Source organism: Anomaloglossus baeobatrachus, chromosome 3 (assembly GCF_048569485.1).
Source record: "Anomaloglossus baeobatrachus isolate aAnoBae1 chromosome 3, aAnoBae1.hap1, whole genome shotgun sequence".
Taxonomy (NCBI): Eukaryota; Metazoa; Chordata; class Amphibia; order Anura; family Aromobatidae; genus Anomaloglossus; species Anomaloglossus baeobatrachus.
Window position 1 is genome coordinate 102,625,866 of NC_134355.1, and position 26,470 is coordinate 102,652,335.

Consider the following 26,470-nt stretch of genomic DNA (forward strand, 5'->3'; position numbering starts at 1 on the left):
TCTGCCTTGATCTTCCTGATTACCCGCGGCAGCAGGGGTAGAGGTGGAAATATGTAAGGCAGGCGGAAGTGGTGCCAGGAGCAGACTAGAGCATCCGCGCCGATGGACTGCGAGTCGCGTGACCTGGTTATGAACGCGGGTACCTTTGCATTCAACCTTGAGGCCATTAGGTCCACGTCTGGTGTGCCCCAGCGAGTGCAGATGTGTAGAAACACATCTGGGTGGAGAGACCAATTCTCCGGCGGCCAGGCCTTGACGACTTAGAAAGTCTGCTGCCCAGTTCTCTACCCCCGGTATGTGTACCGCTGATATCACTGATCCCGTCGATTCGGCCCAGCTGAGGATCTTGCGGGCCTTGAGATAAGCCGCTTTGCTGCGGGTGCCCCCCTGCCGATTGAAATAGGCTACAGCTGTCGCATTGTCCGATTGCTAGCGGGTCGTCAGATTCGAGTCCAGAGGGCAGAACGCTCTGAGCGCGAGGAAGATCGCGCGGAGTTCCAGGATGTTTATGGGTAGGAAAGACTCCTGGGGCGTACAACGTCCTTGAGCAGTGGTGCAGGTACACTGCTCCCCAGCCTAGGAGGCTGGCGTCCGTGGTCAGGACCAGCCAGTTCACTTGGAGAAAAGATCTCCCCTTCGATAGGGATGAGGACCGAAGCCACCAGCGGAGTGCGTACCTGACTGAAGGCGTCAGGTGAAGATGTCTGTCCAGGGAGAAGGGGCTCTTGTCCCAGGCCGCTAGAAGGGCTAGCTGCAGTGGGCGGAGGTGCAGTTGAGCAAAAGGGTACTGCTTCCATAGCCGCCACCATCCTGCCGAGCACTTTCATGCTGAATCGAATGGAGCGAGACGGAGGACGTAGAAGGCAGCGTACCGCTCGTTGAAGAGCGATCGCCTTGTCCTGAGGGAGAAGGATCAAGCCCCGACGGGTGTCCAGGGACATGCCCAGGAAGGTGATGGATCGTGATGGGATCGGGGATGATTTGTCCAGATTCACTAGCCACTCTAAGCGGGATAGGGTGTCCACAGTGATCTGTACACTGGTTGAGCAGTCGCGGAAGGAGGGGGCCTTGATGAGGAGGTCGTCCAAGTAAGGGAGAACGACTACTCCCCTGGCGTGAAGGACGCTCATGGCGGCCGCCATGACTTTGGTGAAGACCCTTGGTGCGGTGGCAAGGCCGAAGGGTAGAGCTACGAATTGAAAATGGGAGTCCTGAATTGCAAAGCGGAGGAACTTTTGGTGATCTGGGGCGATGGGTATGTGCAGGTACGCGTCCTTGATATCTATGGAAGCGAGGAATTCCCCTTCGACCATGGACGCAATAATGGACCTTAGGGACTCCATTCTGAATCTCCGTACGTGCACATGTTTGTTTAGGTGTTTGAGATCCAGGATGGGTCGAACTGACCCATCCTTTTTGGGGACCACAAAGAGGTTGGAATAAAAACCCCCAAACTTCTCGTCGTCTGGGACAGGTATCATCACTTCTGCTGTTTGGAGCGAGTGGATTGCTGAGAAAGAAGGGAATTTTGTTTACTTACCGTAAATTCCTTTTCTTCTAGCTCCTATTGGGAGACCCAGACAATTGGGTCTATAGCTTCTGCCTCCGGAGGCCACACAAAGTATTACACTGAAAAAGTGTAACCCCTCCCCTCTGCCTATACACCCTCCCGTGCATCACGGGCTCCTCAGTTTTGGTGCAAAAGCAGGAAGGAGGAAACTTATAAATTGGTCTAAAGGTAAATTCAATCCGAAGGATGTTCGGAGAACTGAAACCATGAACCAAAAGAACAATTCAACATGAACAACATGTGTACACAAAAGAACAACAGCCCGAAGGAAACAGGGGCGGGTGCTGGGTCTCCCAATAGGAGCTAGAAGAAAAGGAATTTACGGTAAGTAAACAAAATTCCCTTCTTTGTCGCTCCATTGGGAGACCCAGACAATTGGGACGTCCAAAAGCAGTCCCTGGGTGGGTAAAAGAATACCTCGATAAAAAGAGCCGAAAAACGGCCCCCTCTTACAGGTGGGCAACCGCCGCCTGAAGGACTCGCCTACCTAGGCTGGCATCTGCCGAAGCATAGGCATGCACCTGATAGTGTTTCGTGAAAGTGTGCAGACTCGACCAGGTAGCCGCTTGACACACCTGCTGAGCCGTAGCCTGGTGCCGCAATGCCCATGATGCACCCACGGCTCTGGTAGAATGGGCTTTCAGCCCTGAAGGAATCGGAAGCCCAGAAGAACGGTAGGCTTCAAGAATCGGTTCCTTGATCCACCGAGCCAAGGTTGACTTGGAAGCCTGCGACCCCTTACGCTGGCCAGCGACAAGGACAAAGAGCGCATCAGAACGGCGCAGGGGCGCCATGCGGAAATGTAGAGCCGGAGTGCTCTCACGAGATCTAACAAGTGCAAATCCTTTTCACATTGGTGAACTGGATGAGGGCAAAAAGAAGGTAAGGAGATACCCTGATTGAGATGAAAAGGGGATACCACCTTAGGAAGAAATTCCGGGACCGGACGCAGAACCACCTTATCCTGGTGAAACACCAGGAAGGGGGTTTTGCATGACAGCGCTGCTAGCTCAGACACTCTCCGAAGTGATGTGACTGCCACTAGGAAGGCCACCTTCTGCGAAAGGCATGATAGAGAGACATCCCGCATCGGCTCGAAAGGTGGTTTCTGAAGAGCCGTTAGCACCCTGTTAAGATCCCAGGGTTCCAGCGGACGCTTGTAAGGTGGGACTATGTGGCAAACTCCCTGCAGGAACGTGCGGACCTGCGGAAGCCTGGCTAGACGCTTTTGAAAAAACACGGAAAGCGCCGATACTTGTCCCTTGAGAGAGCCGAGAGACAAACCCTTGTCCATTCCGGATTGAAGGAAAGAAAGAAAAGTGGGTAAGGCAAACGGCCAGGGGGTAAAACCCTGGTCAGAGCACCAGGATAAGAAGATCCTCCAAGCCCTGTGATAGATCTTGGCGGACGTTGGTTTCCTGGCTTGTCTCATAGTGGCAATGACATCTTGAGATAACCCTGAGGACGCTAGGAGCCAGGACTCAATGGCCACACAGTCAGGTTGAGGGCCGCAGAATTCAGATGGAAAAATGGCCCTTGAGACAGCAAGTCTGGTCGGTCTGGGAGTGCCCACGGTTGACCCACCGTGAGGTGCCACAGATCCGGGTACCACGACCTCCTCGGCCAGTCTGGAGCGACGAGGATGGCGCGACAGCAGTCGGACCTGATCTTGCGTAACACTCTGGGCAGCAGTGCCAGAGGAGGAAATCCATAAGGCAGTTGAAACTGCGACCAATCCTGAACTAATGCGTCCGCCGCCAGAGCTCTGTGATCTTGAGACCGTGCCACCTCCTTCAACACAAAGCATAAAACTGAGGAGCCCGTGATGCACGGGAGGGTGTATAGGCAGAGGGGAGGGGTTACACTTTTTAAAGTGTAATACTTTGTGTGGCCTCCGGAGGCAGAAGCTATACACCCAATTGTCTGGGTCTCCCAATGGAGCGACAAAGAAAAAGCTTTGCGTTGTTTTCGAGTCTTTGGGGGGTTTGAGAGAAAGAACCGACTCGGGGGTCGGGTCAGAAATTCTATGTGGTAACCGGAAGACACAAGGTCTCGCACCCATTTGTCATCTGAGGTGGCATCCCAGATGTGTTGAAAGAGCTGCAGTCGACCTCCTACAATGAGAGTGTCTTCCGGGGCGCCGAAGGAGTCATAAGGGGGGAAAACGTCGTGGCAGAGTCTCCCTAGTCCTGGACTGTTTCAGTCTAGGCTGCCATGACGAAGTGGGTTTCGGGGAGAGCTGAGAAGGTCGGTCCCTGCGTAGTTCGCGGCTGGTGGCGGGGACAGCACGGGATGTCGACCAACCAAATTAGTTCCGAAAGGAGCGGAACAAGGACTGTGGACGTCTGGTGAAGGACGTCCTGGACTTCAGCTGGGGGAGGGAGTACTCTTTCCTCCCGTGGCGTCAGAAATGAGCTTGTCCAGACGTTCGCCAAACAAAAATCGGTCTGGAAAAAAGGGAAGGCCCATGAGAGACTTCTTGGAGGCAGAGTCCGCTCGCCATTGTCGGAGCCAGAGAGCTCTACGGATGGCTATGGTATTTGAGGCGGCAAAAGCTGCGCAGGTAGCAGCGTCCATGGAGGCCTGCATGAGGTACTCCGCCGCAGCGGCAATTTGAGCTGTTACCTCTGTGAAGGTATGAGTGAGCTGGGATTCCTCAAGCGAAGTGTTAAGGGATTCTGCCCAGACAGAGATCGCCTTTGCGACCCACACAGCGGCAAAGGAGGGAGAGAGGGAGGAACCCGTAGCCTCAAAAGCAGAGCGGGCCAGGTGCTCCACCTGTCTGTCTGTCGGGTCCTTGATGGAGGAACCATCGGGTAAAGACAGGAGCGTCTTTGTGGTAAGGCGGAAGACAGAGGGGGTGGTGGTCGACGGAGGGCGGATCGGCCCAGCTCTTAGGGGCAGGTGAGGCAAAAGGGTACCAGGACTCCATGAGTTTTCGGTTACCGAAGCGCCTGTCTGGCTTCTCCCTTTGCTTTGTGAGGATATCCTGAAACTCTGGGTGATCAGCGAAAACCTTTTGGGGTTTCCTTGCACTCTTAAAGGAGACCGCATGGTCAGTGGTAGTGGATGGGGGATCCTCCACATGCAGAGTTTGGTTGATTGCAATAGACTCCCTTATAGCAGCAGTTTGATCATCTGGGGAGGCTGAAACCAAGGAATCCTCTTGGTACAAAACAGCATTCTCCCTCCTCCAGCTCTTCAGAAGCCGTGGAGTGTGTGGGAGAGCCTGCCCTGTGTGCTCCCGAGGGAGAGCACGCTGGAGACACCCGGCCGTGTGCTCTTTTCCTGATCCCTGCAACAGGTGAAGCATGTGCCCGGATTACCTCAAAAAGGATCCTCCATAGGGGTATCCCTCAGGCTGCGTTCAGTCCAGGGACCCAGAAGGGTGTGGAGGAAGACCTTGCATAGCCAGCACCAGGTTCTGTGAGAGTTTTTCCATGGATTGGGACAGAAACTGTGCCCATTCCGGTGGGCTGGGGGCCCTAGGCTCTGGGCTGCCGGTTGCGGAGGTGGTGGCAGGGGGCTCTTGGGGGGCTATAGGGGCACAGGACTCACAGAGAGAAGAGGTGTGTTTACGTGGTAGCTCAGCGTGGCAGGCAGTGCAGGCTGAATAATAGACTATGTGGGCCTTAGCACTCTTAGTGCCCTTAGAATTCTGCATGTTCCTAATAGGAGTATGCCAGGAGGGGGAGCAATGCTCAGCAGAGCTACAAGTGAAGCAAGCACCTCACCAGAATCATCCGATGGCCCTGTCCACAGGAAGGATTAAGCGCTATGGAGATCTTCACACGCTTTCCTGGGGGGTGGGGCTTATCGCGGCCGCGGGGGCGGGGCTTAGCGCTAAAAGAGCGCGAAGATGAAGTCAGTGTGCCCCCCCCCTGCTGTGGGTAGTAAAAAACCGCGGGAAGGGAGCTTCTGATAGTTTTCCTCCCTCTCCCTCCAGTCAGCACACAGCTTTTCACTGGTGGTTATCAGCCGGCTTTTCTGCTAGAGCAAATAAACAGAGCAAATAAATAGCGTGAGCCCCTGGGCCCTCCTCCTGCCACCGGGAAATTATCTGCAGGACTTTCTGCAAACAGGAGTGACTTCCCCCTCCTCCAGCCAGCAAGCTAGAGAAAAAAAGTTAACACTGTGTGCAGGATCGTTGGGGCTCTCATCCTTGCACTCAGCAAGGGACTTTCTCATAATAAATACTGTAAATGTCCTGGGAGCCTTCCCTGAAGTGTCTTTTCTCCCTTTGTCTGGGAAACCAGTCAGCGGGGATCTCACCTTAAAACACTGCTTCAATCCAGGCAGTGAAAATAGCAGAGTCAGCTTGCTGTGTCCGGTCATACCGGTGCCATATTCAACTCAGAGCCTGCAAAGAGGGGCTGAGGAATTGGGCTATAGGGGCACAGGCCTCTACCCTGGGCTTTGGAAAAATCGGTGTCTGTGGAACCAGTCGTCCAGCCCAGGATCCAGTGTCGCAGGAGGGGGTACGTGGAGGCGACACTCCACGTTCCCGCCCGTTGATGGTAGTGTGAGATCGGTCCCAAAAGGAAACCATGGCCTTTAAAAAAAATAACAAACCTTGAAAGGAAGTGCCTCCTACAGACACTAAGCTAAAACTGAGGTTGCCTGGCCCGGCCAGCGGGTGTATACTGCAGAGGAGGAGCTATGCTTTTGTATCTACTTAGTGTCCTCCTATGGATAGGCAGCATAACACCCATGGTCCTTTGTCCCCCAATGAGGCGTCAGAGAAATTTTATTAAATTTTATTAAGTCTTGCCGGCGTGTAATACCAGCGAGTCAGTAGCTTGTAACAAATGTTAGAAGAATATGTCGCTTTTAAAGAGAAAATCCATTTCTCCTCAGGAATTTCTATATTTAAATTCTTCTCCCATTTTACCATATAATGTAGCTTTTCACATTTTAGATTATTGAAAAAATTATAATGTTGTCTGGTGTTCCAAATGTTGTCATTTAGATTACAAAAAAGAGCACTAACTATTTCTGGGATGTGAGAATTGTTTTTCTTTAAAGTTTTGAGTGGGAAGATCTCAAAGTTAACAGACGTTTAAAGTCTGGGTCAAGTAGTTTATATTTAATTTTTAGGTCCAGAAATGAAACAAAATCTGAACCATCATGTATCATGGCAGAGTCTAATGTGATATTCACAGCAACTGAGAGCAGAGGAGTGATAAAGTTCTTGTTTCTGCAAGGAAAGTCCACGAAGGATATTCATGGTGATATGTCGCAGACATTGGGGGATCAATGCCCTTCATATTCCACACGGGCTACTTCAGCACCAATGATGAGGAATGTTCTGGACGACCGAGAGTGGTTGTTCCAGAGATCGTCGATGCTGTGTGCAACCTCATACTGGAGAATCAATGAATTTCAGCTAAAGCAATAGCAGACATCATGGGGATTTCTCGTGAACGTGTTTGTGTCATTATCCATGAACATTTGGACATGAGGAAGCGATCTGCAAAGTGGGTCCCCAAATGTTTGACAACAGATCAGAGAAGCGTGCGAGTGAGAACTTCCCGGTCTATTTGTCAGCGTTTCCGGACTGATAAGAACTTCCTGGATCGACTGGTCACTATGGATGAGAACTGATTTTATTTATATGACCCTGCAAACAAGAAGCAGGCAAAAAAGTGGAGGCACAGTGGTTCTCCTCATCCAAAGAAGTTCAGAATGCAAAAATCAGCCACTAAGATGATGGCGTCTGTATACTGGGATAAGGAAGCCGTGCTGCTAGTGGGCTACCTTCAAAAAGGGTTCCACCATCAATGCAAGGTATTAGATTGAACTTTTGGACCAATTGAAGGCAGATCTGAATGCCAAAAGGCGCAGCAAGCGGTCCAAAAGAATCTTGTTCCTGCAAGACAACGCCTCCGCCGCTCACACTGCACAAGTGACCATGGAAAAACTGGCAGAGCTGGGCTTCAAGCTGGTTGACCACCCACCTTATTCACCAGATCTAGCTCCCTCCGACTATCATCCGTTTCCAAACCTGAAGAAACACCTAAAGGGTAACACATTTCACAACATTTCTGATGTCATGACTCCTATGGATGCCTGGTTTAAAAGGCACAACTGAAACCCTTCTTTTTGCTAGGCTTACAGAACTTGGAATACCGATGTAAGAAGTGTGTTTACATCAGTGGAGAGTATGTGGAATAAATGTAAAGGTTCATCATTTAAATCTTGCTTCTTTCTGGATAAAACCAAAGACTTATCAGCAGCCCCTAATATATTCACCCTCTGACAGATTCACCTTGTATCACTTCCAATTTTGGTCGGTCTTTTCACAACTTAATACAACTCTAAGAGCCTTGTTCTGGCCCCTCAGACTTGGTTTGAGAGCTTGTAATGAAACTTTGGCCAATCAGAAGTTACAGTCAGAAGATGGTGCCGCTGCACCAGAGTGCGGTCGGTAAAAGGTGAAGAAGCTGCTTGAAGGTGATCACATGGAGGGCTAAGATGTAAAAGCACCACTCCAGCACCACTCCTTCCCCCCCCCCCCAAAAAAAAACACAAAAAACCCAAAAACATGAAACTGTAAAGGGTGCGTTTAAACAAGTGGATATGGCTACAGAAAGTGGATATGGCTACAGATACAGTTATTGGCAATGCCTCTGTGGAAGTGCAATTTAACTTTATGATATGGTTAAAGAAAAAAAAGAAAAAACAAAAAAAAAAAAAGAAGTGCACAGAATTTAAAAAGTTCCCAGCGTAGTGAATTTGAAATCTTCAGCGGAAGTGTAAAGGAAATTATACATTGTTTTCTAAAAATTGTTAAAATATAAATCTAAACATTGACATGCATTTGTATTCAAATCCCTGTAGATAGATACCCAAAAATATAATCCTGAGTGATCAATTGCCTCCAGAAATCCCTTATATAATCTGGGCAATTCATTATCAGTATAACATATAGCCCAATCTCTGATCATCTCACTCTTCAATGGATCATCCAAAAATCGGAGGATTGCACAAATGTGAACCAAGAGACCCACAGTCACTTTGGAGAAGCTGCAGAGATGCACAGCTCAGGTGAAAGAATCTGAACAGGACAACTATTAGTCTGGGGCCACGCGGGGATTACTGCGATCCCCTTGCATAAGACTTGGCTCACGCTGGCAGTACAGCAGAGCTGAGTGTAATGCGAGTGTCCCTGCGACTGAGGTCCAATCATGCGAGCGGACCTCAGCTGCGGGGTGGTGGGGGGCAAAGGAGCGGGCCGGCGCTGCGGAGGGGAGGGATTTATTCTCGCACTGCACTCGCGGTACACCAGTGTACCACGAGTGCAGTGCGATTTTTCTCTCGCCCCATAGACTTGAATCGGTGCGAGAGAAAATGATCGCATTACACTCGCAGCATGCAGCGATTGTTTTCTCGGTCCGATTAGGGCTTAGAAAATAAAATCGCTCATGAGTGCTGACACATAGGCTAATATTGGTCCGCATGTAATGCGATTTTTTGTAATCGCACTCCACTCGCACAGATTTTCATGCCGTGTGGCTTAGGCCTTAGTGGTATGCTCCAAAAATCTTGCCTTTATGGAAGATTAGCAAGAAAAGATTCTGGTTACTCACAAAAAGCTTATTCTCAGAGCCTTCATTGGAGAACCCAGGCAGCCCATGGGTGTATGCTGTTGCCACTAAGAGGCTAACACTAGGCAAACAGAACGGTTAGCTCATCTTCAACAGTTTACACCCACCAACTGATACCCAGCTAATCAGATCGGGAGAAAGCAGAACGAGAAGCAAGTAGGTCAAGAAGGTGAGAGAAGGAATCTGAAAACTGCTGCTTGCAGAACCTGATTTGCATCAGATGAGGAGTAGGTATGACTTGATTACCAAGTAGCAACCATGCAGAGCTGCAAAGCGGGAGCACGATGAAGAACATTCCAGGAGGCTACCACTACACGTATGGAGTGAGCCATAACCCCCTGGAGGATGCCCTGTACTTTCCACGGTGTTTCCAGAATGGCCGAGCGTATCCAACAAGAAATTGTAGGTTTGGAGGTTGGCAAATGGACTATGACCCAAGGAATCAAAAAAGAGAATTTTGTTTACTTACCGTAAATTCTTTTTTTTTCTTATAGTTCCGTATTGGGAGACCCAGACATTGGGTGTATAGCTTCTGCCTCCGGAGGACACACAAAGTACTACACTCAAAAGTGTAGCTCCTCCCTCTGAGCTTATACACCCCCTGGAGAACCAGATCTAGCCAGTTTAGTGCAAAAGCTGAAGGAGAATAGCCACCCACAAGTAAAACCGAGCAAGAAACGGAACAACCGGAGACTCTGTCCATGACAACAGCCGGTGAGAACACGCGGAACAAGAAACTGCCAACAGGCAACAGGGAGGGTGCTGGGTCTCCCAATACGGAACTATAAGAAAAAGAATTTACGGTAAGTAAACAAAATTCTCTTTTTCTTTATCGTTCCTATGGGAGACCCAGACATTGGGACGTCTCAAAGCAGTCCATGGGTGGGAATAAACAGAAAAACTGAAGTAGGCGGAGCCTAACTTCACAAGTGGGCGACAGCCGCCTGAAGGATGCGTCTGCCCAAGCTCGCATCTGCCGAAGCATGAGCATGCACTTGGTAGTGCTTTGAAAAGGTATACAGGCTAGTCCAAGTGGCAGCCTGACAGACTTGCTGAGCCGTAGCCTGGTGCCTGAAAGCCCAAGAGGCACCGACAGCTCTGGTCGAGTGTGCCTTGATCCCCGGCGGGAGAGGCACCTGAGAACACTGGTAGACATCCGAAATGGTTGACCTAATCCAACGGGCTAAAGTCGGCTTAGAAGCAGAGAGGCCCTTACGCCGACCTGTGGTTTAGCACAAAAAGAGGTGCACCGCCTAAGAGCAGCGGTGCGAGACACAGATCCGGAGCGCCCGCACCAGATCCAGAGTATGCAACGCTTTTTCAAAGCGATGAACAGGAGCCGGACAAAAGGAAGGTAAGGTAATGTCCTCGTTAAGGTGGAAAAGAGAAACCACCTTAGGGAGAAAGTCCGGAGTCGGACGGAGAACCACCTTGTCTTGATGAAAAACCAAAAAAGGTGACTCCGAAGAGAGCGCAGCTAAATCAGAGACTCTCCTGAGGGAAGTTATGGCCACTAGAAAGACCACCTTCTGTGAAAGACGAAACAAAGAAACCTCCCTAAGAGGCTCAAAGGGGGGTTTCTGCAAGACCGTGAGAACCAAATTGAGGTCCCAGGGATCCAAGGGCCGCTGGTAAGGCGGGATGATGTGAGACGCACCTTGCATGAAGGTGCGGACCTGAGCCAGCCGGGCAATACGCCGCTGGAACAGAACTGACAAAGCTGAGACTTGTCCCTTCAGAGAGTTGAGGGACAGTCCAAGTTGCAGACCGGATTGTAAAAAAGACAGAAGGGTCGGCAACGAGAATGGCCAAGGAGAATGGCCGGAAGAGCGACACCAGGACAGGAAAATCTTCCAAGTCCTGTGATAGATCTTGGCAGAGGAAGACTTACGGGCCCGAGTCATAGTGGAGATGACTTCAGGGGGGATACCAGAAGCCGTCAGGATCCAGGACTCAAGAGCCACGCCGTCAATCTGAGAGCCGCAGAATTCTGGCGGAAAAACGGACCTTGTGAGAGAAGGTCTGGACGGTCCGGAAGATGCCACGGCACCTCTACGGACAGATGGAGCAGGTCTGGATACCAAGCTCGCCTGGGCCAGTCCGGGGCAATGAGAATGACTCGACGGCCCTCCATTCTGATCTTGCGCAGGACTCTGGGTAAGATAGCTAGAGGGGGAAACACGTAGGACAGACGAAACTGGGACCAGTCTTGAACAAGAGCGTCCGCTGCAAAGGCCTGAGGATCGTGGGAGCGAGCCACGTAAACCGGAACCTTGTTGTGACGGGATGCCATTAGATCCACTTCCGGAGTGCCCCACCTGCGGCAGATTGACTGAAACACTGCCGGATGCAGGGACCACTCGCCACTGTCCACGGTTTGACGGCTGAGATAATCTGCTTCCCAGTTTTCCACGCCTGGGATGTGGACTGCGGATATGGTGGACTTGGAGTCCTCCGTCCATTGAAGGATGCGTTGAACCTCCAACATCGCCAGGCAGCTGCGTGTCCCGCCTTGGTGATTGATGTAGGCAACTGCTGTCGTGTTGTCTGCCTGGACTCGGATGTGCTTGCCCGCCAACAGGTGGTGAAAGGCTAGGAGAGCTAGAAACACAGCTCTGGTTTCCAGCACATTGATCGAGAGGGCTGACTCGGACGGAGTCTAAGTGCCCTGTGCTCGGTGGTGGAGACATACCGCTCCCCAGCCGGATAGACTGGCATCCATGGTGAGGATCACCCAGGACGGGGCCAGGAAGGAGCGCCCCTGAGACAGAGAGAGGGGCCGAAGCCACCACTGAAGAGAGCTCCTGGTCTGTGGCGACAGAGCCACTAGCCTCTGCAAGGAGGAAGGCCGCTTGTCCCAACAGCGGAGAATGTCCAGCTGCAGAGGACGCAGATGGAACTGGGCAAAGGGAACAGCCTCCATTGACGCCACCATCTGACCCAGCACCTGCATCAGGTGCCTGATGGAATAACGGTGGGACCTCAGCAGAGAGCGCACCGCCAGTTGGAGGGACTGCTGTTTGACTAAGGGCAGCTTCACAAGTGCCGGCAGAGTCTCGAACTGCATCCCTAGGTACGTGAGCCTCTGGGTCGGAGTCAGAGTGGATTTGGGCAGATTGACAAGCCACCCGAATTGGGCTAGAGTGGCGAGAGTGAGCGAGACACTCCGCTGACAGTCTGCGCTGGATGAAGCCTTGACTAGAAGGTCGTCCAGGTAAGGAATCACTGCCAACCCCTGGAGGTGCAGAACCGCAACCACTGCTGCCATGACCTTGGTGAATACCCGAGGGGCCGTGGCTAACCCGAAGGGGAGAGCCACAAATTGGAAATGTTCCTCTCCGATTGCAAAACGTAGCCAACGCTGGTGTGAAACTGCAATTGGCACATGTAGATAGGCATCTCTGATGTCGATGGATGCCAGGAAATCCCCTTGGGTCATTGAGGCAATGACTGACCGCAGAGACTCCATGCGAAAATGCCGCACCTGAACATGCTTGTTGAGAAGCTTGAGATCCAGGACGGGCCGGAAGGAACCGTCCTTTTTGGGGACTAGGAAGAGATTTGAGTAGAAACCTCTGAACCGTTCCCGGGCGGGAACCGGTACAATTACTCCGTTGGCCTGCAAGGATGCCACGGCCTGTGAGAAGGCGGCGGCCTTGGAGCAGGGGGGGAGTTGACAGAAAAAAATCTGTTTGGCGGGCTGCAAGAGAATTCTATCCTGTAGCCGTGGGAGATGATATCCCGCACCCACTGATCGGAGACGTGTTGAAACCACACGTCGCCAAAGTGGGAGAGCCTGCCACCGACTAAGGACGTTGCTGGCGCGGACAGATAGTCAAGAGGAGGCTGCCTTAGTGGCAGGAGCTCCTGCAGTCTTCTGTGGACGCGCTTTTGTGCGCCAGCTGGATTTTTGGTCCTTGGCTGAGTTAGTGGACGAGGCCGAGGGCTTAGAGGACGACCAGTTGGAGGAACGAAAGGAACGAAACCTCGACTGATTCCTGCCCTGGACAGGTTTCCTGGGTTTGGTTTGTGGCATGGAAGTACTCTTCCCGCCAGTAGCTTCCTTAATAATTTCATCCAGCTGTTCACCGAACAGCCTGGACCCAGCAAAAGGGAGTCCAGCAAGGTACTTCTTTGAAGAAGCATCTGCCTTCCACTCTCGAAGCCACAAGATCCTGCGGATAGCGAGGGAATTAGCCGAAGCCACCGCAGTGCGGTGAGAAGCTTCCAGCATGGCAGACATGGCATAGGATGAAAAAACTGAAGCTTGGGAAGTTAAGGCAACCATTTCAGGCATAGATTCCCTGGCGAGGGAATGCATCTCTTCTAGAGAAGCAGAGATGGCTTTGAGAGCCCACACTGCTGCAAAAGTTGGGGAGAACGAGGCCCCTGCCGCCTCATATACAGATTTGGCCAGAAGGTCGACCTGGCGGTCAGTGGAATCCTTGAGAGGTGCCATCAGCCACTGACACAACGGTCCAGGCTGAGAGTCTAGACACCGGAGGGTCTACCTTTGGTGAATGAGCCCACTCCTTGACCACCTCAGGTGGAAATGGAAACCGGTCATCAGAACCACACTTTGGGAAGCGTTTGTCAGGACAGGCCCTAGGCTTGGACACAGCGGCCTGAAAACTGGAGTGGTTAAAGAACACACTCTTTGTCCTTTTAGGCGAGGTAAACTGGTGCTTTTCTGCCAGAGAGGGTTGCTCCTCTGATACTGGCGGATTGAGATCCAGTACAGAATTAATGGACGCAATCAAATCACTAACATCTGAGTCACTTTCGGACAGATCAATGGGGCACATGGAGTTAGCCTCCGAGCCCCCTGTAAAGGCATCCTCCTCGTCTCGCGAGTCAGCGTCTGAAACATAGCCGCGGGACGAGGAAGGAGAGGGAGCCCTGCGTCTCCTTTTAGGAGGACGGGGTCTGGGACCAGATGAGGAATCCTCTGTGAGCTCCGCTGAGAGAGCCCTAGCAGCAGAGGCACCCTGTGAAGGGGGCTGATGCATGCTCAGCAAAGTCCTGGACAGCTGTCCCATGGAATCGGCAAAAGACTGGTAGACCTAGAAAAGGATTCTACCCAAGCCGGGGGTTCAGCCACAGGGACCGGAGCAGCCTGAGAGACCACTGGGGGGGCAATTCCAGGCTGAGGCATCGTCAGGTTAGAGCAGGCATCACAATGTGGATAGGTGCTCGGTTCAGGCAGTAGGAGCTTACATGCAGTGCATACTGAATACAGCTTTGGAGCCTTGCTCCTCGTGTGAGACATGCTGCTGAAGTGGGGGCTCTGCCAGAATGACCCCCAGAGAGTATATACAGAAGGTCCACAACCGGAGGTTGTGGCTTACCAGACCGCTGGAGCGGTTTGTGTGCCCTCCAGATCCCAAAGCCCGGACCCCGAAGCACCTCAGCAGGGATGCTGCAGCCAGCGCTGATCGCAGGGATGAACGCTGAGAAAATGGCGCCGGAGCGAAGAGAGGGGGCGGGACTCACTCTGAGAGCGGGATCTGGAGGGCCATAGAGACTTACAGGGGATGAGACATATACTCAGTGAGGAGTGTCCCTCCCCTGTGCAGACCGGCCGCTGGGCGGAGCCGCACTGTCCCTCTGCATGAATGACATGCGAGGGCAGTGAAACCGAAAGTAGGCCTCCGGCGAAGCCGGGGCCTAAATTTGAGCGGTGCGGCCGACGTGCAGGCACCATCGGCGCGGTTCTCAGGCGACAGCCAGAGAACCCGCCGGAAATGTCACAAAATCACTCAGCACACTCTCCCCCAACAATAAAGTACAAGGGACCCCCATATATAAACGTCTCAGGTACTTAGCTTGCTGAGACGCAGGGTTCCAAGTCCCTGGGGGCGAGTGCTCCGGTCCAGCAGGATCCTGAAGGGCTGCGGATGGAGACCGGTCTCCTGCCAAGCATGGAGAACCGTGCTGGCTCCCACTTCAAGCCAGAGCCCGGAGGGATGGTGAAGGAGCACGGCATGTAAGGCTCCAGCCTTGGAATCAACCTTAACAGCACCGCCGACACAGTGGGGTGAGAAAGGACATGCCGGGGGTCCAGGCTTGGACCCGCTTTTCTTCAAACTCTTTCCAAAAATGAAAAATCAAATGAGAATGCATGTGTGGATGTATGCCTCCTGAACACAAAGCGATAAACTGGGTAGATCTGGTTCTCCAGGGGGTGTATAAGCTCAGAGGGAGGAGCTACACTTTTTAGTGTAGTACTTTGTGTGTCCTCCGGAGGCAGAAGCTATACACCCAATGTCTGGGTCTCCCATAGGAACGATAAAGAAAAGAGAGAGTCTGAATCGCTGAAAGACTTTGTCCTAGCCAAATACAGGCTGTCCACCCAGAACTAGGTCCAGTTTGTGGCACAATTGCTCCATGGGATGGGAAAGAGAAAGACTGAACGAGAGGAGAACGAGGTCTTCAATGAAATGAATGGAGGAGACCACCTTCTGAAGAAACCAGAAAAAGGACCAACTTGTCCTTGTGGAACACCAGAAAGGGGGAAGGGGGTGGGGGGGGGGGGTTGAAACAGACTCATCTGATGAAGGTAATGGTAACTACAAAACCAACTTTACAAGAAAGTAATAGGAGACATATTACGAATGGCTTTAAAAGGAGGAACACCATGGAAAGCATTTAGAACCAGAGTGAGATCGCCAGGCTGTATTGGGAGGGCAATATGAAGGTATCGAATGAGCTACTCCCTGCAAGAAGGCCCTAATTTGAGGATGAGAAGCTAAATTCTAATTGAATAGAAGGGAAAGAGACGACACTTGATCCTCGAGGGACAACTCTGATTCAAGACCTGAATTGAGGAAATCTAAAAATGGAAGGGAGAGGAAAAAGGACACAGCGACAATCTAATTAGTTTTGCACCATTATAAATTTAAAAAAAAAAAAAAGAGCCTTCCATATGTGACTGTGGATGCGAGACGAAGAGGACTTTTTCTTTGATCGTGGCTTGGATGACTGTCAGAGGAATGCAAGGCCCTCCTCAGCACTACAATCTCAACAGCCGTGCCATTAAATTGAGCGTGATAATTCTGGTAGAAGAGAGGGCCATGAGAAAGGAGGTTTGGACTATCTGGGGAGTTCAGGAGCTTGAGGTTCAAGATGGGCTGAACAGAGCCATCCTTTTTAGGAACTACAGAGGTTTACAAAGACAAAAAAAAAAGAATATTGTTTACTTACCGTAAATTCTTTTTCTTATAGTTCCGTATTGGGAGACCCAGACCATGGGTGTTTAGCTTCTACCTCTGGAGGACACACAAAGTACTACACTTAAAAGTGTAGCTCCTCCCCCTGAGCTTATACACCCCCTGGTGAGCAGACCCAGGCAGTTTAGTGCAAAAGCTGAATGAGAAAAGCCACCCACAAGTAGAACAGAGCAATAGCCGGAACAACCGGAGACTCTGTCCACGACAACAGCCGGTGATAACACGCGGAACAAGAAAGTGCCAACAGGCAACAGGGAGGGTGCTGGGTCTCCCAATACGGAACTATAAGAAAAAGAATTTACGGTAAGTAAACAAAATTCTCTTTCTTGATCGTTCCTTTGGGAGACCCAGACCATGGGACGTTCCAAAGCAGTCCCTGGGTGGGAAATAAACCGAACAAGTAAGAAGTAGGCAGAACCTAACTTCACAAATGGGCGACAGAAGCCTGAAGGATGCGTCTGCCCAAGCTCGCATCTGCCGAAGCATGAGCATGCACTTGGTAGTGCTTCGAAAAGGTATGCAGGCTAGTCCAAGTGGCAGCCTGACAGACTTGTTGAGCCGTAGCCTGGTGCCTGAAAGCCCAAGATGCACCAACAGCTCTGGTCGAATGTGCCTTGATCCCCGGCGGGGGAGGCACCTGAGAACTCTGGTAGGCGTCCGAAATGGTCGATCTAATCCAACGGGCTAAGGTCGGCTTAGAAGCAGAAAGGCCCTTGCGCCGACCTGTGGTTAGCACAAAAAGAAGTGCACCGCCTAATAGCAGCGGTGCGAGACACATAGATCCGGAGCGCCCGCACCAGATCCAGAGTATGCAGCGCTTTTTCAAAGCGATGAACAGGAGCCGGACAAAAGGAAGGTAGGGTAATGTCCTGGTTAAGGTGGAAAGGAGAGACCACCTTAGGAAGAAAGTCCGGAGTCGGACGGAGAACCACCTTGTCTTGATGGAAAACTAAAAAAGGTGACTCCGAAGAGAGCGCAGCCAAATCAGAGACACTCCTGAGGGAAGTTATGGCCACCAGAAAAACCACTTTCTGTGAAAGACGATGCAAAGAGACCTCCCTAAGAGGCTCAAAGGGGGGTTTCTGCAAAACCGTGAGAACCAAATTAAGGTCCCAGGGATCCAAGGGCCGCCGGTAAGGCGGAATGATGTGAGACGCGCCTTGCATGAAGGTGCGGACCTGAGCCAGCCGAGCGAGACGCCGCTGGAACAGTACTGACAGAGCTGAGACTTGTCCCTTGAGCGAGTTAAGGGACAGTCCTAGCTGCAGACCGGACTGTAGAAAAGACAGAAGTGTCGGCAAAGAGAATGGCCAAGGGGGATGGTCAGTAGAACGACACCAGGACAGGAAAATTTTCCAAGTCCTGTGATAGATCTTAGCGGAGGAAGACTTACGGGCCCGAGTCATAGTGGAGATGACTTCAGGAGGAATACCAGAAGCCGTCAAGATCCAGGCCGTCAATTTGAGAGCCGCAGAATTCAGGCGGAAAAACGGACCTTGTGAGAGTAGGTCTGGACGGTCCGGGAGATGCCACGGCATGTCTACGGACAGATGGAGCAGGTCTGGATACTAAGCTCGTCTGGGCCAGTCCGGTGCAATGAGGATGACTGGACAGCCCTCCATTCTGATCTTGCGCAGAACTCTGGGCAAGAGAGCTAGAGGGGGAAACACGTAGGACAGACGAAACTGGGACCAATCTTGAACCAGTGCGTCCGAGGCGAATGCCTGAGGGTCGTGGGAGCGAGCCACGTAAACGAGAACCTTGTAGTTGTGACGGGATGCCATTAGGTCCACGTCCGGAGTGCCCCATTTGCGGCAGATTGACTGAAACACTGCCGGATGCAGGGACCACTCGCCACCGTCCACGGTTTGACGACTGAGATAATCTGCCTCCCAGTTTTCCACGCCTGGGATGTGGACTGCGGATATGGTGGAGTTGGAGTCCTCCGTCCATTGAAGGATGCGTTGTACCTCCAACATTGCCAGGCGGCTGCGTGTCCCGCCTTGGTGATTGATGTAGGCAACCGCTGTCGCGTTGTCTGACTGGACTCGGATGTGCTTGCCTGCCAACAGGTGGTGAAATGCTAGGAGAGCTAGAAACACAGCTCTGGTTTCCAGCACATTGATCGAGAGGGCTGACTCGGACGGAGTCTAAGTGCCCTGTGCTCGGTGGTGGAGACATACCGCTCCCCCAGCCGGATAGACTGGCATCCATGGTGAGGATCACCCAGGACGGGGCCAGGAAGGAGCGCCCCTGAGACAGAGAGAGGGGCCGAAGCCACCACTGAAGAGAGCTCCTGGTCTGTGGCGACAGAGCCACTAGCCTCTGTAAGGAGGAAGGCCGCTTGTCCCAACAGCGGAGAATGTCCAGCTGCAGGGGGCGCAGATGGAACTGGGCAAAGGGAACAGCCTCCATGGACGCCACCATTTGACCCAGCACCTGCATCAGCCGCCTGAGAGTATAACGGCGGGGCCTCAGCAGAGAGCGCACCGCTAGCTGAAGGGACTGCTGTTTGACTAAGGGCAACTTCACAAGTGCCGTCAAGGTCTCGAACTGCATCCCTAGGTACGTGAGACTCTGGGTCGGAGTCAGAGTGGATTTGGGCAGATTGACCAGCCACCCGAATTGAGCTAGAGTGGAGAGAGTGAGCGAGACACTCCGCTGACAATCTGCGCTGGATGAAGCCTTGACTAGAAGGTCGTCCAGGTAAGGAATCACTGCCAACCCCTGGAGGTGCAGAACTGCAATCACTGCTGCCATGACCTTGGTGAATACCCGAGGGGCGGTGGCCAACCCGAAGGGGAGAGCCACGAATTGGAAATGATCCTTTCCTACTGCAAAATGTAGCCAACGCTGGTGTGACACTGCAATTGGCACATGTAGATAGGCATCTCTGATGTCGATGGATGCCAGGAAATCCCCTTGGGACATAGAGGCAATGACTGATCGCAGAGACTCCATGCGAAAGCGCCGCACCTGAACATGCTTGTTGAGAAGCTTCAGATCCAGGATGGGCCGGAAGGTACCGTCCTTTTTGGGAACTAGGAAGAGATTTGAGTAGAAACCTCTGAACCATTCCCAGGCGGGAACCGGTACAATTACTCCATTGGCCTGCAAGGCTGCCACGGCCTGTGAGAAGGCGGCGGCCTTGGAGCAGGGGGGAATTGAGAGAAAAAATCTGTTTGGAGGACTGGAAGAGAATTCTATCCTGTAGCCGTTGGAGATGATATCCCGCACCCACTGATCGGAGACGTGTTGAAACCAAGCGTCGCCAAAGTGGGAGAGCCTGCCACCGACTAAGGACGTTGCTGGAGCGGCCAGATAGTCACGAGAAGGCTGCCTTAGTGGCAGCAGCTCCTGCGGTCTTCTGAGGACGCGCTTTTGGGCGCCAGTTGGATTTCTGGTCCTTGGCTGAGTTAGCGGACGAGGCCGAGGGCTTAGAGGACGACCAGTTGCAGGAACGAAAGGAACGAAACCTCGACTGATTCCTACCCTGGGCAGGTTTCCTGGCTTTGGTTTGTGGCATGGAAGTACTCTTCTCGCCGGTAGCTTCCTTAATAATTTCATCCAGCTGTTCTCCGAACAGCCAGGACCCAGCAAAAGGGAGCCCAGCAAGGTACTTTGAAGAAGCATCTGCCTTCCACTCTCGAAGCCACAAGATCCTGCGGATAGCGAGGGAATTAGCCGAAGCCACCGCGGTGCGGTGAGAAGCCTCCAGCATGGCAGACATAGCATAGGATGAAAAGGCCGAAGCTTGGGAAGTTAAGGCATCCATTTCAGGCATAGATTCCCTGGTGAGGGAATGCATCTCCTCTATAGAAGCAGAGATGGCCTTGAGAGCCCACACTGCTGCAAAAGTCGGAGAAAACGCGGCCCCCGCCGCTTCATACACTGATTTGGCCAGAAGGTCAATCTGGCGGTCAGTGGAATCCTTAAGGGAAGTGCCATCAGCCACCGACACAACGGTCCGGGCTGCGAGCCTAGACACCGGAGGGTCTACCTTAGGGGAGTGAGCCCACTCCTTGACCACCTCAGGTGGAAAGGGAAAACTGTCATCAGGACCACGCTTTGGGAAGCGCTTGTCAGGACAGGCCCTGGGCTTGGTCACAGCGGCCTGAAAACTGGAGTGGTTAAAGAACACACTCTTTGCTTTCTTAGGCAAGGTAAACTGGTGCTTTTCTGCCAGAGAGGGTTGCTCCTCTGATACTGGCGGATTGAGATCCAGTACAGCTTTAATAGAAGCAATCAAGTCACTAAGATCTGAGTCACTTTCGGACAGATCAATGGGGTACATGGAGTTCGCCTCCGAGCCCCCTGTAAAGGCATCCTCCTCATCCTGTGAGTCAGCTCTGGAATCAGAGCCACGGGAGGAGGAAGGAGAGGGAACCCTGCGTCTCTTCTTAGGAGGACGGGGTCTGGGCCCTGATGATGAATCCTCTGTGAGCTCCGGTCCTGAGAGACCCCTAGCAGCAGAGGCACCCTGTGAAGGGGGCTGATGCATATTCATCAGAGTCCTGGACAGAAGTCCCATGGACTCAGCAAAAGACTGGGAGATAGACCTAGAAAAGGATTCTACCCAAGCCGGGGGTTCAGCCACAGGAGCAGGAGCAGCCTGAGACCACTGGGGGTGAGACTCCAGGCTGTGGCACCGCCAAGTTAGAGCAGGCATCACAATGTGGGAAGGTGCTCGGTTCAGGCAGCAGTAGCTTACATGCAGCGCATACAGCATAAAGCTTTGGGGCCTTGCTCCTCGTGTGAGACATGCTGCTGGAGTGGGGGCTCTGCAAGAGAATGAACCCCAGAGAGTATATATATATATATATAGAGATCCACAACCGGAGACCGGTTGTGGCTTACCAGACCGCTGGAGCGGTGTTGTGTGCCCTCCAGATCCCGAAGCCCGGACCCCCAAGCACAGCACCTCAGCAGGGATGCTGCAGACCAGCGCTGCAATGACTGATCGCAGACAGAACGCTGAGAAAATGGCCGCCGGAGTGAAGAGAGGGGGCGGGACTTGCTTGAGGAGCGGGATCTGGAGAGCCATAGAGACCTACAGGGGAGGGGACACACACTGCAGTGGGGAGTGTCCCTCCCCTGTACAGAACGGCCGCCGGGAGGAGCAGAGCCTGTCCCTCTGCATGAGTGACATGCGAGGGCAGTGAAACAGAAACTAGGCCTCCGGCGAAGCCGGGGCCTAAATTTGATCGGCGCGGCCGACGAGCAGGCACCATCGGCGCGGTTCTCAGGCGACAGCTAGAGAACCCGCCGGAAATGTCAGTAAACATAATAAGCACACTCTCCCCCAACAATAAAGTACAGGGACCCCGAAATATAAACGTCTCAGGTACTTAGCTGCTGAGACGCAGGGCCAGGTCCCTGGGGATGAGTGCTCCGGTCCAGCAGGGTCCTGAAGGGCTGCGGATGGAGACCGGTCTCCTGCCAAGCATGGAGACCGTGCTGGCTCCCAGTTCAAGCCAGAGCCCAGGAGGGATGGTGAATGAGCACGGCATGTAAGGCTCCAGCCTAGGAAATCAACCTGAAAACACCGCCGACACAGTGGGGTGAGAAGGGACATGCCGGGGGTCCAGACGTGGACCCCACTTCTTCATCTCGTTCCAAAAGGAAAAAAATCATATGAGAATGCATGTGTGGATGTATGCCTCCTGACACAAAGCGATAAACTGGCTGGGTCTGCTCACCAGGGGGTGTATAAGCTCAGGGGGAGGAGCTACACTATTAAGTGTAGTACTTTGTGTGTCCTCCAGAGGTAGAAGCTAAACACCCATGGTCTGGGTCTCCCAAAGGAACGATAAAGAAAAAAAAAAAAGAGGAAAAGTCTATCTTATCTTGTAGCTGGAAGATGACCACTTTGACCTAGGCGTCGTTGGCTTTGAAGAGCCACACATCCCAGAACAGAAGACAGCCACCCAACTCCTACCTACCTCTACACACTCCCTCTCCTGGTTAGTTGTGCGTAGCAGTCTCTTTGATTCCTTAAGAGGTACAAGAAACCTCTCTATGGCCTTTCAGGTAGCCAAATGCAAATTGGTGTTTAGTGGTGCGGCTAGGAATCTTCTAGTCTGTACAGGAACAAGTAGGGTGTGGGTGCAGCTATTACGTTGTAAATACGTTGATCAAAGCATATTCATGTGTTGGAATGGTGAAGTCAAAGTCTAGACTTAAATTCAATTGAAAAACTGTGGCAACACTTCAAAGTTGTTGTTCACAGACACTAATAAATCTCACCGAGCTACAGCTAGTTTGCAAAACTTCAGCCTCTAGATGTGCAAAGCTGGTAGTGACATACACCAAAAGACTTGCAGCATTAATTGCAGCAAAAAGGTGGTCTTACAAAAGTAGTGATTCGGGGAGGCTGAAAACAAGTGCATGTCACAATTTTCAAATAAATTTCGGGGTGTTTTGTTTTTTTTTTTGTTTATATATATATATATATATATATATATATATATAACAAAAAAAAAAAAAAAACACCCCGAAATTTTCCTTTTTATAAGACACATTGGATTATTAAAGAAATTAATTGAGATAGATTAAAGAACAAATTTAGATAGAATCTGTTGGTGTCTTACCAGGGAAACAGTGGTGGAGCAGGGTCACAGGAGGCAGGGGCGGTGTGGAGTGGGGCGATGTGGTTGTGTCCCAGTTGCTCGCTGCGGGCATTTAGACAGAAACATCAGGAAACTGTCAGCAGTGCGGGCTTCAAAGAAATGACATCCGGAGTTGGCGCATGCACTGATTGAGCTATCGACTCAATGACAAGCAGAGATCTTATCTGCCCCTGCGCCACCACCGGTTGCCTTTTTCCTTAATTCCGCTGCTGGAAGATCAATAAGCTGCAGGCGGTGCGTGCTCCAATGAGATTTTGAGTCCAGAGCCCCATCTACGCATGCGCTGACCTCCGGGAGCCATTATTTGAAACCCAGAGTGACAACTTTTAGGATGGCCCCTGCCTCACGGCTCACAGCGTAGCATTGCTCCTACCTCCCGTGACTATTCACCAACCCCGGTAAGTTACATTCGGCTTATACGACACACCCCTCATTTTTAACCCAAATCTTGGGAGGAAAACGGTCTTATAATCTGAAAAATACAATATCTAGAAAATCATGCATTTCCTCTACACTTCAGATACTTGCTACTTTGTGTTGGTATATCACATACAATCCCAATAAAATACATGTATGTCTGTGGATATAAAATGAAACAAAAGTAGAAAACTTTATGGGATACGGACACTTTCAAGGCACAAATTTATATCACACACACACACGATTATCAATTCAAAAGTTATATTGCTAACAATTAAAAAAGATGCACATTGATTTAGTAATTAAATATAAAATGTATAGATTATAAAAACAAAATCATGTATTATACATGCGGAAAGTAAATTCTATTAATAAAAAAAGTGCCAATATTTACTTGATCCTATAACAGGAATGGCCTGTCCCCATGCCGTATTTGAAGGCATATTTACGATAACTTGTCTCTGGATGGAAGGGAACAGATTTGCTGGAATGTTCTCGGATACAGGTTTCCTAAATTATATAGTTTCATATTAATAGAAAATAATAAAAAAAAAAAAAAAAAAAAAACCCCACATTCGATGAACATAATTGACAAAAGAACAAATTTTGATTTTATAAGCGAAATTAATGATTCATTAAATGGGTTCTCTGGGAATAGTAGGAAATAAAAAATATGGGTAATAGGAAATGTCATTATGATTACATTTCTAAATACAGTGGAACCTTGGTTAACGAGAACAATCCTTCTGGGACTGTGCTTGTTAACCAGGTTACTCGTTCAGCAGAGCAAGACTTCCCATAGGAAATCATTGGAATGCAGACAATTCGTTCCACAACTTGTTAAATGTCCCATCCTAGTCCCCTATTGTGCCATTCCACACATGCACGCACACAACATATGCTCACCTTACCTTCCGTTCCATCACCGGCCTCATGGATCTTGTAGTTCGCCGGTACAGGATGTGTATCGGGTAACCATTGCGACGAGGGAGGAACTTCCGCTGCCAGAGCAAGATCCTCCCTCGTTGCGATGGTTACCCAATACACATCCTGTAGCGGCGAACTAAAAGAAATATGGGGCCGGCGATGGAACAGAAGGTAAGGTGAGCATAATACTGTGTGCGCGCGCGTTTGTTTGTGCGTCTTTGTGTACGTTTGTGTAGACTGCAAGAGTGGGTTAGAGCGCGGTGAATGTACGGAACCGGAAGTGTGTGCGGTGAGTATTTTGCTCGTTCAACAAAGCTTGCTCTTTAACTGAGTTACACATTTACAGCAAGCTTTGCTCGTTAAGCGAAATACTCGCTAACTGGGTTACTCGTTAAGCGAGGTTCCACTGTACCTTTATTTAACAAAATCACAATAGTTTTATAGTTTTGTCTAGAGAGGTAACCACTATAGAAATACAATGGCTGTCACCTTGTCACACTGACAGAAGCCTGGCCTGGTAGGTTAGGAGAGATGCCTGTGAGCATGTGCAGTATGAAACTCCTTGGAGGTGACCTTGAGATACTTAGCAGCCTCTTACCTCAGCAACTCTGGTGTGGCTAGTAGGATTAGTGGAGCACACCCGCCTACACAGAGGGCAGATCTTCCTACCACACATGCAGACATCTATCCCAACATCCTAGGACGAGTTTCAGTAAAACAAGTCAGCAGCCATTTTAATTCTTTAGTGATTACCTCTAGCCAAAACCAGTGATTTGATATTCAAATTTATTTGATTTGGGGATTTATTTTACAATGACATTTCCTGTAGTTATTTTCTATTCCCAGAGAACAGCTTTACATCTGCTGAAAAATTAGATTATCGGCCTAACGTAAATGAAACCCCTTCATAAAGTTGTTGAGAAAGATTTGAGGATCTAAAACTGTCTAATACTCATATCATATGATGGGATGATCTCACCTGTGAACTTCCGGCAGAGTCGGACTGTTTGATCGAGACATTTTGTGGCAAGATGTTGGAGACTCGCAAGGCGTGCCAGTGTCGGTATCTCTAGAACTGTCCAGACAGTTACCATCCAAGGACGATCTCTTGGATAATATACCTGAAGATGACTTGCCGATTTCTGGAACACTCTGACAAAGTCATAAAAGTGGTTACCTAAGGAAAAACCCAAGGTGTGCGGAATAACAATAAGGTCACAGAGTACAAATCTAATACATTACCTTCTTCCTCTTCTGTAAGATTTCTGGAGGAAGATACTGATGGAGCTGTTTCCGCCTCACATGAGTAGCTTCAATCCTCATTCCTTTTTTAAGCATGTTAATGTTGTTAGCCTGTCTGTAAACTGGGGGAGAAGATTTAAAAATATTTACATATATATTACACACACACAAAAGTTTTAGGCAGTAGTGGGGGGGGGGATAAAAAGCTGCAAAGCGGGAATGCTTAAGGCTATGTGCGCACTTACCGGATTTTGCCGCGGATTTTTTGCGGTTTTGCTGCATGTTTCGCTGCAGAAAATGTTCATAACATCTCTGCAGTGAATCACCAGCAAAACCTATGGGCAAAAAAAAATCCTGTGCGCACTAGGCGGAATTTGACAGCTGCATGTTTTGCTGCGGGATTCCCGCAGCAAAAACAATTGCATGTAAATTCTTTTCCGCATGTCGCTGCGGGATTTCACTACATTGACTCCAATGTTAATTGTGAAATCCCGCAGGGAATAACGCAGGCAGCAAATTCTGTGCTTTTCACTGCGTTTTCCTGCGTTATTCCCTGCGGTATTTCGCGGTTTACCTCCGGTAATGTACATCGCTTGTCTGCGGTTTTGCAGGGAAGTGATGTCATTACAGGAAGAGGAAGCCGTGCAGAGAGTCTACACACACACAGATCACAGACATAGAACACAGACACATAGAACTCACATAGAAAGCAAAACGGAAATATAGAAAACAAAGAACGTGGGCTCCGCTGTATATTTACCGTCCAGCCGAGGTAAGCACACAGCGGCGGCCCGGTATTCTCAGGCTGGGGAGGGAGAGGGGCAGGGTTAATGTCCCCCGCCTCTC

At 50.7% G+C, this 26,470-nt stretch overlaps 1 protein-coding gene across 2 annotated transcripts in view; it reads right to left on the reverse strand.

Moving 5' to 3' along the window:
- The window catches only part of PAPOLG (poly(A) polymerase gamma), a 164,918-nt gene that overhangs the window by 14,869 nt on the left and 123,579 nt on the right, over nucleotides 1–26,470 (reverse strand). Inside the window, exons 16-18 of one of the 2 annotated variants that reach the window (XM_075339361.1) lie at nucleotides 25,625–25,746; nucleotides 25,362–25,534; nucleotides 23,850–23,965 (exon numbers count right to left, since the gene is read on the reverse strand). In XM_075339361.1, coding sequence (XP_075195476.1) covers nucleotides 23,850–23,965; nucleotides 25,362–25,534; nucleotides 25,625–25,746 — 411 coding nt within the window. The remainder of the gene's footprint in view (nucleotides 1–23,849; nucleotides 23,966–25,361; nucleotides 25,535–25,624; nucleotides 25,747–26,470) is intronic. The other variant, XM_075339363.1, reaches the window with a different exon arrangement.